This window comes from Oncorhynchus clarkii, chromosome 12 (assembly GCF_045791955.1).
Source record: "Oncorhynchus clarkii lewisi isolate Uvic-CL-2024 chromosome 12, UVic_Ocla_1.0, whole genome shotgun sequence".
In the NCBI taxonomy this organism is placed as follows: domain Eukaryota; kingdom Metazoa; phylum Chordata; class Actinopteri; order Salmoniformes; family Salmonidae; genus Oncorhynchus; species Oncorhynchus clarkii.
The window spans coordinates 45,329,842-45,343,543 of NC_092158.1; the positions used below are offsets into that span (position 1 = coordinate 45,329,842).

At 42.4% G+C, this 13,702-nt stretch overlaps 1 protein-coding gene across 1 annotated transcript in view; it reads right to left on the reverse strand.

Annotated features, from left to right (window-relative positions):
- Positions 1–13,392, reverse strand: part of LOC139422051 (MAP/microtubule affinity-regulating kinase 4-like) — a 53,096-nt gene extending 39,704 nt beyond the window's left edge. The window contains exons 1-3 of the mRNA XM_071173191.1: positions 13,157–13,392; positions 6,832–7,029; positions 6,097–6,150 (exon numbers count right to left, since the gene is read on the reverse strand). Of these exons, the coding sequence (XP_071029292.1) occupies positions 6,097–6,150; positions 6,832–7,029; positions 13,157–13,207 (303 nt within the window). The 5' untranslated portion in view covers positions 13,208–13,392. The remainder of the gene's footprint in view (positions 1–6,096; positions 6,151–6,831; positions 7,030–13,156) is intronic.
- Between the last annotated feature and the right edge of the window lie 310 nt (positions 13,393–13,702).

Below are 13,702 nucleotides of genomic sequence, written 5' to 3' on the forward strand. Positions count from 1 at the left end.
CTTTCACAACAACAACAACAAATCTCGTCTGAACGACTTAGTATCTAGTTCGAAACATTTAGTAAAATAAAATCACTCAAACGAGACACTAAGTCGTTCGAACTAGATACTAAGTTGTTTGAACAACGTATTATCTTGTTCAAATGACTTAATTGTTCTTTATTAGGTCTCATTTGTTATGCAGCACCAGTTGTGCTTGTCAGACCATTGCTGCAGCCATTTAAAGCAGGCGTGCTTTTGAATGCCAGAGCATGTAAGTGAGTCAACAAGATTTCACGGTTTTACCTATTTGACTTCAGATTCTGATGTTTATCCAGGTTTATCCAAACGTCAAATTTGGACTTTTGGAGCAACCTTGAAATTTGACGTTTTGAGAAACATGGATAAACATCAGAAACTGAAGTCAAATTGGTTAAACCGTGAGATCTACATACTTTGGCATTCAAAAGCAGCCCTATTAAAGAACTGTCAATGGATGGAATCAGTGAATGTACGGCTGCAGCAATGGTCTGACAAGCACAACTGGCTCTGTACAACAAATGAGGCCTAATTAGACGATATAACAATTAAGTGGTTCGAACGACTTAGTGTCTCATTTGAATGACTTAGCATCTTGTTTGAACACATTTTTTATTATGACTTTATTAAACTTAGTCTATCAAACGAGATACTAAGTCATTTGAATGAGATACTAAGTTATTTCGGACAAGATAATTCCAAGAGTCTACTTTTCTTTTTTGCCTTTGGCTTCAGGGCTTCCATATAAATGCTACAGTAAATCCCCAAAAACACTAGAGTAAATACTACAGTATATTACAGTCTGAAAAAAAGTACAGTAAATACTACAGTACACTACAATCAGCAAAAACACTAAATTAATTCCTATAGTATACACTACATATTTATTTTACCACATTTATACTATAGTTAACTGTAAATACTAGAGTGTACTACAGTATACTACAGTAAATACTACAGTGAATACTACAGCAAAGTACACAAACACAGTATACTATAGTATTTTGTCATGTGGGCAGTCTAGTACAGTGAACTCCAAAAGTATTGGGACTGTGACACATTTTTTTGTTGTTTTGGCTCTGTACTCCAGCACTTTGGATTTCCTATTATTCAGTGAATATGAGGTTAAAGTGCAGACTGTCAGCTTTAATTTGAGGGTGGTTTCATGAACTGCACATTTTTGTACATAGTCCTCCCATTTTAGGGGACCAAAAGTATTGGGACAAATTCACTTATATATGTAATAAAGTAGTAAAAAGTTAAGTATTCGGTCACATATTCATAGAACTCAATGACTACATTAAGCTTGTGACTCTACAAATTTGTTGGATGCATCTGCTGTTTGTTTTGGTTGTGTTGCAGATTATTTTGTGTCCGATATAAATAAATTGTAAATAATGAGTCATTTTGGAGTCCCTTTTATTGTAAATAAGAATATAATATGTTTCTAAAAACTTCTACAAATAATGTGGATGCTAGCATGATTACAGATAATCCTGAATGAATCGTGAATAATGATGAGTGAGAAAGTTAAAGACGTACAAATATCATACCCCCAAGACATGCTAACCTCTCACCATTACAATAACAGGCGAGGTTAGCATTTTTGGGGGGTATGATAATTGTATGTATCATTTCAAATCCAAAATGCTGGATTACAGAGCCAAAACAACACTGTCACAATGCTTTTGGAGCTCACTGTAATTATGCAGTCAACTCATCCCCCTTCGTCCTTCCATCTAGTCATCCAGTCATCGGCCCATCCAGTCAGCCAGTCATCCTTCCATCTAGTCATCCAGCCACCCAGTTACAACCAGTCAACTCGTCATCCTTCCTTTCAGTCAGTTAACCAGTCATCCAGTCTACAGCATCTGCCAAACAGTATCACGTCTCTCGAGACCGGCCAGGGACCACTGTGCCTGCATCTGCTCTCTCACTCTCTCTTTTTCTCGAAACGGTAGCCACGCTCCACAAAAGCTATGATCCTGTTGCAGGTTTCCAGATACTTCACTTTAGTAATTTAGTCATTGAATCAACTCACAATCAACTGACTCAAAGGGCCCCCTGCCTGCTTGTGTGAGGCTTATGGTGTTCCCACTCTGTGTAATGTCACTGGGTAAGGCAACTCAGTATAACAGATTATTGTGAAATAGACACAAATTGCTTATTGGAAATTTATGACAGGCACACGAAAAAGTATATTTTTTGTTGTGCAGTACACAACTTTGTATACAATGCATTTCAATCACAGATAAAGACAGAAGGTTACTTAAGACAAAATGTATTTTATTATTTTTTTTCTTTTTTATTTCATCTTTATTTAACCAGGTAGGCTAGTTGAGAACAAGTTCTCATTTGCAACTGCGACCTGGCCAAGATAAAGCAAAGCAGTTCGACACATACAACAACACATAGTTACACATGGAATAAACAAACACACAGTCAATAATACAGTACAAAAAGTATATATACAGTATGTGCAAATGAGGTAGGATAAGGGAGGTAAGGCAATAAATAGGCCATGGTGGCGAAGTAATTACAATATAGCAATTAAATGGTAGATGTGCAGAATATACACTCCTCACAAAAATAAAGGGAACACAAAAATAACACATCCTAGATCTGAATGAATGAAATATTCTTATTAAATACTTTTTCTTTACATAGTTGAATGTGCTGACAACAGAATCACACAAAAATGATCAATGGAAAACAAATGTATCAACCCATGGAGGTCTGGATTTGGAGTCACACTCAAAATTAAAGTGGAAAACCACACTACAGGCTGATCCAACTTTGATGTAATGTCCTTAAAACAAGTCAAAATGAGGCTCAGTAGTGTGTGTGGCCTCCACGTGCCTGTATGACCTCCCTACAACGCCTGGGCATGCTCCTGATGAGGTGGCGGATGGTCTCCTGAGGGATCTCCTCCCAGACCTGGACTAAAGCATCCGCCAACTCCTGGACAGTCTGTGGTGCAACGTGGCGTTGGTGGATGGAGCGAGACATGATGTCCCAGATGTGCTCAATTGGATTCAGGTCTGGGGAACGGGCGGGCCAGTCCATAGCATCAATGCCTTCCTCTTGCAGGAACTGCTGACACACTCCAGCCACATGAGGTCTAGCATTGTCTTGCATTAGGAGGAACCCAGGGCCAACCGCACCAGCATATGGTCTCACAATGGGTCTGAGGATCTCATCTCGGTACCTAATGGCAGTCAGGCTACCTCTGGCGAGCACATGCAGTGCTGTGCGGCCCCCCAAAGAAATGCCACCCCACACCATGACTGACCCACCGCCAAACCGGTCATGCTGGAGGATGTTGCAGGCAGCAGAACGTTCTCTACGGCGTCTCCAGACTCTGTCACGTCTGTCACATGTGCTCAGTGTGAACCTGCTTTCATCTTTGAAGAGCACAGGGCGCCAGTGGCGAATTTGCCAATCTTGGTGTTCTCTGGCAAATGCCAAACGTCCTGCACGGTGTTGGGCTGTAAGCACAACCCCCACCTGTGAACGTCGGGCCCTCATACCACCCTCATGGAGTCTGTTTCTGACCGTTTGAGCAGACACAAGCACATTTGTGTGGGTTGTAGACTCCGTCTCATGCTACCACTAGAGTGAAAGCACCGCCAGCATTCAAAAGTGACCAAAACATCAGCCAGGAAGCATAGGAACTGAGAAGTGGTCTGTGGTCACCACCTGCAGAACCACTCCTTTATTGGGGGTGTCTTGCTAATTGCCTATAATTTCCACCTGTTGTCTATTCCATTTGCACAACAGCATGTGAAATGTATTGTCAATCAGTGTTGCTTCCTAAGTGGACAGTTTGATTTCACAGAACTGTGATTGACTTGGAGTTACATTGTGTTGTTTAAGTGTTCCCTTTATTTTTTGAGCAGTGTATATATATATATGTATATATGAATGTGCAAGTAGAGATACTGGGGTGCAAAGGAGCAAGATAAATAAATAAATACAGTATGGGGATGAGGTAGTTGGATGGGCTATTTACAGATGGGCTATGTACAGGTGCAGTGATCTGTGAGCTGCTCTGACAGCTGGTGATTAAAGCTAGTGAGGGAGATATGAGTCTCCAGCTTCAGTGATTTTTGCAGCTCCTTTTAGTCATTGGCAGCAGAGAACTGGAAGGAAAGGTGGCCAAAGGAAGAATTGGCTTTGGGGGTAACCAGTGAGATATACTTGCTGGAGCGGGTGCTAGGGGTGGGTGCTGCTATGGTGACCAGTGAACTGAGATAAGGTGGGGCTTTACCTAGCAGAGACTTGTAGATGACGTGGAGCCAGTGGGTTTGGCGACCAGTATGAAGCGAGGGCCAGCAAACGAGAGAGTACAGGTCGCAGTGGTGGATAGTATATGGGGCTTTGGTGACAAAACGGATGGCCCTGTGACAGACTGCATCCAATTTGTTGAGTAGAGTGGTGGAGGCCATTTTGTAAATGACATTGCCGAAGTTGAGGATTGGTAGGATGGTCAGTTTTACAAGGGTATGTTTGGCAGCATGAGTGAAGGATGCTTTTTTGCGAAGTAGGAAGACGATTCAAGATTTAATTTTGGATTGGAGATGCTTAATGTGAGTCTGGAAGGAGAGTTTACAGTCTAACCAGACACCTAGGTATTTGTAGTTGTCAGAACCGTCCAGAGTAGTGATGCTGGACGGGCGGGCAGGTGCGGGCAGCGATCGGTTGGAGAGCATGCATTTAGTTTTACTTGCATTAAAGAGCAGTTGGAGGCCACGGAAGGAGAGTTGTATGGCATTGCAGCTCGTCTGGAGGTTAGTTAGCACAGTGTCCAAAGAAGGGCCAGAGGTATACAGAATGGTGTCGTCTGCATAGAGGTGGATCAGAGAATCACCAGCAGCAAGAGCGACATCATTGATGTATACAGAGAAGAGAGTCGGCCGATTTGACACCCTGAAATCTATCAGAGAAGTAGTTGGTGAACCAGGCGAGGCAATCATTTGAGAAACCAAAGCTGTTGAGTCTGCCGATAAAAATGTGGTAATTGACAGAGTCGAAAGCCTTGTCCAGGTCAATGAATACGGCTGCACAGTAATGTCTCTTATCGATGGCGGTTATGATATCGTTTAGGACTTTGAGCGTGACTGAGGTGCAGCCATGACCATCTCTGAAACCAGATTGCATAGCGGAGAAGGTACGGTGGGATTCGAAATGGTCGGTAATCTGTTTGTTAACTTGGCTTTTGAAGACCTTAGAAAGGTAGGGTAGGATAGATATAGGTCTATAGCAGTTTGGGTCTAGAGTGTCATGACTGTGGCAGCTTTCCAATCTTTGGGAATCTCAGACGATACGAAAGAGAGGTTGAACAGGCTAGTGATAGGGGTTGCAACAATTTCAGCAGATCATTTTAGAACGATAGGGTCCAGATTGTCTAGCCCGGCTGATTTGTAGGGGTCCTGGTAGGAGAGAGGTTGGTCGGGAAGGATGGGTGGGCATATAACGTGAACATTTAGCAACCCAAAGGCTGTGTGTTCGAATCTGGATAACTTAAGAATTTGAACAAATTTGCTACTTTGCAACTCATTATTACTTTTGAGCTAATTTTCAACCACTTAGTATGTTAGCTAACCCTTCCCCTAACCCTAACCATAACCCTTTAAACTAACTCCTAAACCTAGCCCTTTAACTACTTAGCTAGTATGTTATCTAGCCCTAACATTAACCCCTAACGCCTAAACCTAACCTTAACCCCTAGCCAAGCTAACGTTAGCCACCTAGCTAGCCTAGCTAACATTTTAAAAAATTAATTTGTGTAATGTACATGAATGTGTTATGAAGAAAGAAAATCATGTAATACACACAAAATGCGTTGTGATGAAAAGCATGTAATACACACTAAAATGTGGACTTTTTGTGTGCCTGTCACAAATTTCAAATCAGTCATTTGTGTCTATTTCACATTAATCTGTGATAGTGTGTTGGGGTAAGGAGGGCATTTATTATGCATTTATTAAGTGTTCATTAAGCGTTTATTAAGGTCGTGTCCACTGTGACTGATGAAACACAGATAGATTTTTTTTAAAGTAAATTGCCAAGACTCACCTTTTGTAGGCTGGTTGGATTCAACTGAGTTTTGTCAATTATTTTTATTGCAACCTGGAGGAGACATGAGGAGAACTTTTTACAACATTTTACAAAAAAAGCACAATGAGAAGATGAAAACAACCCAGTAGTAAAACATAGCTTTCTCCAACAAGCTTCAAGTATGAAGATTAATATCCCTATTCACATTCATTATTTTCCTATCCATGACCAGACGCCCCAGAACCAATGTCCCACTTCTTTAGTTCCCCATTCCAGTCAAACCTATCCCTATTCCTCCCAACCCTCTATTTTAGCATTGCACCCATCTACAGTATACTCTAATCATTGACCCCAGGAAGACAAGGGGTTGCTTAGGCCAAAGATAATGGGGAACCATCTGAATAAAGAAGAACCACAACTACAGATCCCCCTCCATCCACTTCCTACCCCCACCACTCACTCTACCCCTATCCCTACCCAAGTCTCATCTCTACCCTATATCCCAAGCCCCCCCACCCAATCATTAAAACAGACCAATACCAAATCAACCCCTAGACTTTACACCCTATGCACTAGGTCTAGGGGTCAATTTGGGATTGGGCCCCATGCATTCATCCATGCTCTAACACACTACCATGGAAATTGACACTATTGCATCATATTTCTGCTTTCTAAGACCACTACCCTTCCTCTGCATCATATCCCTTACCCAACAACCCCCCACCCGCCACCCTCCCCATGCCCCAGCCTCACCTCCTTGCCCGTCAGGATATGGCGGGCCAGCTTGACCTTGGCGAAGTTGCCCTTGCCGATGGTCTTAAGCAGGCGGTAGTTGCCGATGTGCGGAGTCTCGTCAGAGCAGGAGGCGATGGAGTTCCTGCAGCGGGCGCCCAGTGAGCGGCTGGACAGGCTAGTGCCCTTGTCTGAGCGACTGGCGGCTAGAGACACATGCTGGGGGGAGAGGAGAGAGGGGAGAGGGGGTCACCACCAGCGCCCCCATTACCACTACCATGCAAAGCCTGGGAACTCCAAGACCCTTTTCAAAATAGGGTTCCACCCAAACCATACTTAGCACGCTCTGATATTTTATTTTCACATTGCCTTCTCCAGTACGGTTTCACCAACTATGGTAGATGCATAACAAGGCCAGCCCAGTATAGCTTGGCTCAGCCTAGTGGGGTGAAATGATACAAGACAAACTCAGAGACCAATTGCTATTTTACACTACTGTACCAACTGCTGACCTGAACCACACTACTGAGCTGGCTCGGATTAAAGGAATTTTGTTTTCATATGGCCCCTTCCAGCACGGTTTCAGCACTAACTATGGTGGATGTGTAACCAGGCCAGTACAGTTTGGCTTGGCTCAGCTCGGCATGGTAGTGTTTAAGGTACCACTGTACACTACTGGACTGGTCTGCCATTATAGCATGGTGGCTCTGGCTCTCTAATATGGCAGGAAATTACTGAGAGTGAACTTATCTAACTAAGATAATGTCACATCAGTGTTTTCCCTAGATCTATTTGCTCATAGGCAGGGGGTTAAGTGCCTGAAAGCAACACCCTGGACTGCTGGTACACCATAGTTCTTCACTGAAATTGTTTTCAAATTTGTAATATTATCGTTGATTTGGACATCGTCATGCCTGGGTTGCCTTCAACGGGCCATAATGTTGTGGAATGTTACACACCGTTTGTCTACTGATCATGGCCCTGGTATAGCTTAGTGTATAGAAATTCATGAGATCATTCATTTCCAAGTGAACATATGAATATGTCATGACAAATACTACTATTCATAGAATATCTTGTCTGATCTCTCTGTTAACTGGGACAAAGGTACAAGTGTATGAGGTGACTAGTCACATGAGCCCTACAACTACTGAGCTAGTTTTCATAAAACCAGGGATTGAGTGTTTGCTTTAGACTGTGTCGAGTGCCATTTCAGGAGGGTTTGCAGTTTTCTATTGGTTCCATTGCAAGAGGTAAGCTCAATCAAGCACAGCTAAAGTATTTTAAATAATTTCAAATAGAATTTGAACCCAGGTCTGGTATGCATGGCATGCTGGTAGGTGCTCCATCCCAGAACCCAATAGCTTTCGACCTAGGTGCTGTGAAGATTCAGTCCAAAGCTTGAGTTATGGCTAATTTTAAGTTAGGTAGGCAGCAAAGCGTAAGATTTTTTTTAAACTATGTGTTTTTTACAGGAACATATATACATGTGTTTTAGTAGGATGCAGCTCCTTGTCATGTGACCAAACAGAAGCAGGGCCCAAAGCAGAGGGAAACAGATACCAGAGAAAGGACTGAGAGAAAAACAAAGAGAGCGAGAGAAACAGAGAGAGAGGCAGGGAGAGAGAGAGAGAGAGAGAGAGAGAGAGAGAGAGAGAGAGAGAAAGAAAGAAAGAAAGCATAAGCAGACACAGTGGTCCCTGGCTGGTCTTGAGTACAGAGTATCTTTCCCAACATGTTTTCCTTTATTTCTCGTGCCCTCTCTCATCGCCTCCTTCTCAAAACACATTGGAAGAGAAGATCAGAGGGGAGGGACCTTGGATCTTATCCTCCAATGCGGTTTGAGGAAGTGAGGCGAGAGAAAGCAAGGAATCAAGGAAAGATAAAATGAGGAGGAGACTATGTACTGGATGCACACAGGATGAGGAACTTTAGAGTTAATCTTCTTGTTGATTTTGGACTGATGTACAGTGCCATCGGAAAGTATTCAGACTATTTCCACATTTTGTTAGGTTACAGCCTTATAATGACAAAGCAAAAACAGGTTTTTGGACATTTTAGCAAATTTCTAAACAAAAAAATCTGAAATATTTCATCTACATAAGTATTCAGACCCTTTACTCAGTACTTTGTTGAAGCACCTGTGGAAGTGATTACAGCCTTGAGTCTTCTTGGGGATGATGCAACAAGCTTGCCATACCTGTATTTGGGGAGTTTCTCCCATTCTTCTCTGCAGATCCTCTCAAGCTCTGTCAGATTGGATGGGGAGTGTTGCTGCACAGCTAATTTCAGGTCTCTCCAGAGATGTTCGATCAGGTTCAAGTCCGGGCTCTGGCTGGGCCAATCAAGAACATTCAGAGACTTGTCCCGAAGCCACTCCTGCATTGTCTTGGCTATGTGCTTGGGGTTTTTGAACCTTCACCCCAGTCTGAGGTCCTGAGAGCTCTGGAGCAGGTTTTCATCAAGGATCTCTCTGTACTTTGTTCCGTTCATCTTTTCCTCAGTCCTGACTAGTCTCCCAGTCCCTGCAGCTGAAAAACATCCCCACAGCATGATTCTGCCATCACCATGCATCAACATAGGGATGGTGCCAGGTTTCCTCCAGACGTGACGCTTGGCATTCAGGCAAAATAGTTCAATATTGGTTTCAGACCAGAGAATCTTGTTTCTCATGGTCTGAGAGTCTTTAGGTGCCTTTTGGCAAACTCCAAGTGTGCTGTCATGTGCCTTTTACTGAGGAGTGGCTTCCGTCTGGCCATAAATTCCGTCTGGCCATACCATAAAGGCCTGATTAATGGAGTGCTGCAGAGATGGTTGTCCTTCTGGAAGGTTCTCCCATCTCCACAGAGAAAATCTAGAGCTCTATCTGAGTGACCATCGGGCTCAACTCCCCCGATTGCTCACCTTGGCCAGATGACCAGCTCTAGAAAGACTCTTGGTGTTTCCAAACTTCTTCCATTTATGAATGATGGAGGCCACTGTGTTCTTGGGGACCTTCAATGCTGCAGAAATGTTTTGGTAGCTTTCCCCAGATCGTTGCCTCGACACAATCCTGTCTCCGTGCTCTACGGACAATTCCTTCGAACCCATGGCTTGGTTTTTGCTCTGACATGCACTGTCAACTGTGGGACCTTAAGTAGACAGGGTAGTGCCTTTCAAAATCATGTCCAATTAATGTAATTTACCACAGGAGAATTCCAATCAAGTTGTAGAAACATCTCAAGGATGATCAATGGAAACTGGATGCACCTGAGCTCAATTTCAAGTCTCATAGCAAAGGGTCTGAATACATAAGTAAAGGCATTTCTGTTATTGTTTTTTAAAATAAATTTGCTAAAATTTCAAAATACCAGTTTTCACTTTGTCATTATGGGGTATTGTGTGTAAATTGCTAAGGATGTGTTTTTTAAATACATTTTAGATTACAGCTGTAACGTAACAAAATGTGGAAAAGGTCAAGGGGTTTCAGAATGCACTGTATATGTATACATTTGTACATTCCCACCTTCAATGCCTAAAAACTCTCTATGGTGAGATGACTATGAATGTGAACTTGACTCAACTGGCTGTTGTTGAGTCAGGATCATTACTAGATGATTCTAAGACATTATAAAGGGGTTGTAAATGCTCATGACAAGCATTATAATGGGAAACATTAAGTAAAGTGTTACCATGAGGTTTACTATTGGTACACAGTTCACCGTCCAACCCTAGCCTGGCCCACTGTCGTCCTTCCCTGCAGTCAAATCACCAAATCGCCCTCTAGTGGCCTCATGGGTGGACAGTTATTAATATTTTTTATAATTTCATAATTAAATCTTAAGGATCCACCCCTTTTAAAAATGTTTTTGCCTAAAATGGCATAAACAAATCTTATTAATAAACATACTCTTTTAAAACAGTTTTGTTATATTTAAAATGTCTATGATGTACGGTACCAGTCAAAAGTTTGGAGACACCTACTCATGCAAGGGTTTTTCTTTATTTGTACTATTTTCTACATTGTAGAATAATAGTGCAGAGATCCAAACTGTGAAAGAACATGTGAAATCATGTAGTAACCAAAAAAAAGTGTTATATTTTATATTTCAGATTCTTCAAAGTAGCCACCCTTTGCCTTGATGACAGCTTTGCACACTCTTGGCATTCTCTCAACCTGATGGTTTGGGATGAGTTTGACCGCAGAGTGAAGGAAAAGCAGCCAACAAGTGCTCAGCATATGTGGGGACTCCTTCAAGACTGTTGGAAAAGCATTCCAGGTGTCGCTGGTTGTCTTCAAGGCAAAGGGTGGCTACTTTGAAGAATATAAAATATAACACTTTTTTTTGGTTACTACATGATTTCTATCTATTTGGATTTGTTTTAACACTTTTTTGTTTATTACTTGTTTCTATGTGTGTTATTTCATAGTTTGGATGTCTTTACTATTATTCTACAATGAGAGGGGTGGTGATTGGTGAGAGTAGAGGAAGAGGGGATATGGAGTGTGCCCCAACTGGCACAATATTCCCTTTAAAGTGCACTACTTTGGAATAGGGAAACTCTGGTCAAAAGTAGTTAACTATACTGAACAAAAATATAAATGCAACATGTAAAGTGTTGGTCCCATGTTTCACGAGCTGAAATAAAAGATCTCAGAAGTTTTCCATTTGCACAAAAAGCTTCTCTCTCTCAAATGTTGTACACAAAAAAAAATTTACATCCCTGTTAATGAGCATTTCTCCTTTGCCAAGATAATCCAACCACCTGGCAGGTGTGGCATATCAAGTAGCTGGTTAAACAGCATGATCATTACACAGGTGCACCTTGTGCTGGGGACAATAAAAGGCCACTCTAAAATGTGCAGTTTTGCAACAAAGCACAATGCCACAGATATCTCAAATTTTGATTGAGCGTACAATTGGCATGCTGACTGCCGGAATGTCCCCCAGAGCTGTTGCCAGATAATGTAATGTTAATTTCTCTACCATAAGCCACCTCCAGCATCATTTTAGCGAATTTGGCAGTACGTCCAACCGGCCTCACAACCCAGACCACGTGTAACCATTCCAGCCCAGGACCTCCACATCGGGCTTCTTCAGCTGAGGGATTGTCTGAGACCAGCCAATCATACAACTGATGAAACTGAGAAGTATTTCTGTCTGTAATAAAGCCCTTTTGTGGAGAAAAACTAATTCTCAGCAGGGGCGCAGCCATGGGTGGGCCTGGAAGGGCATAGTTCCACCCACTTGGATCCAGGCCCACCAGGGTACTGCACCCCTGCTCAGTCATCTGAAATCCATAGATTAGGGCCTAATTTATGTATTTCAATTGACTTATTTCCTTATGTGAACTGTAACTCAGTAAAGTCATTGAAATTGTTGCATATTGCATTTATATTTTTGTTCAGTATATATCGTGAAGAAGCCCATTTGGCTCTGGTCAAAAGTAGTGCACTATATGGTGAATACGGTGCCATTTGTAATGCGGTCATGGTCTCCACACAAAGATTTGGGCCTGGGAATAATAACAGATTGCTTCATCAGACAGGTCCTCAATAAACACACAGAGAAATCAGTATTTATGGAATCACATCTAAAGAGAAACCCCCAAAGTGCATATTAGGCTATGCATATTAGATAAGCCTTCATAGATAGATGAAGATACAAAAATACTGTACACACACACACAGACACACACAGACACACACTGTACATATCCATTGTTGCTTGTGCAGGCCCTACTGCTACTGGCTACAGTGGAAGCTGTAGCCTAGCAGATGGCGCTCCGCTGTTACACCCATAGCCCTGGATAGTACGCCGCTATACCCAGCAATGGATAGCATTTTGCACAACATTGTATGCAATAATCGAAAACAGTTATCTTAAAGACTTTTCTCGTTTTTATTTATCCGAATGGTTGTAGGTGCGACAGCATGCCAGGCATAACGAGGTTTCACCACACAAGGGGAATACATGGGCAATAAGTGACATCACTATATATACAGCTATAATAAGAGGTGACGGTTCTTAGTATGAGCTTCTGCGCATATCCACGGAGTGTTACCGTATGTGGATGGATTCATCCCGGGCTGTTTCCCTACAGCCATCAGCTCTTTTGCTGTTTAGACGTTATAAGGATACGGCCCATTTTGAGATAATCTGCTATGCTAAATTTCCACCCACTCTCATACCCAGGCTCTTTTTTTAACAACCAAAATGCACACCATATAATAATTAGGCCTATGCATTACAAATAAATATGGTGAATGCAAAGCCCCATGTTATGAACCATATTTCTATACTCTACATAGGATTTATAATTTCTGCATTGACACTTAAATTATGGGGATAATTATTGCACTTACATGGTCCGTGCCCCTGTCGTTTCCAGACGGCAATGCAGAACGAGAAGACATTTTCCCTGAGTTTTTCCCGAATTACTGTATGTTTGCGTTTATATTTACAGGATCAGGCTCCACTAATAATAACATCCGACATTGGCAGTTCCGCAGCTGCGATCACGTCCCAATCAACCTGTTTATTCTCCAACCGGCGACGCCGTAGTCGAGAGGAGACCTCTACCTGTCATGGCAGCAGTAGCCAACCGATATCTGGGGTGTCTTCAAGCAAGCTGCACTTCTCTGGCAAAATTCGCTCAATTCGGTAATTTTGCACCAAAAGCAACGCAAACCCACGATTTAACGTCAATTATGGACTGAAACTGTGTGATGTTTGGCCAAAACCCACTGTTTCTGCGGCGACTTTCCGCCCCCTGCCTCATTTCGGCATTTAAAACAAATATACGGCTTTGGGATGAGCGTCTCCGTTTATCATAATAATAGGCTACTGTTTAATCTATCAATTCCCCATCGCTTTGCTGCACGCAACCGACGACGATTGCATTAATCCGC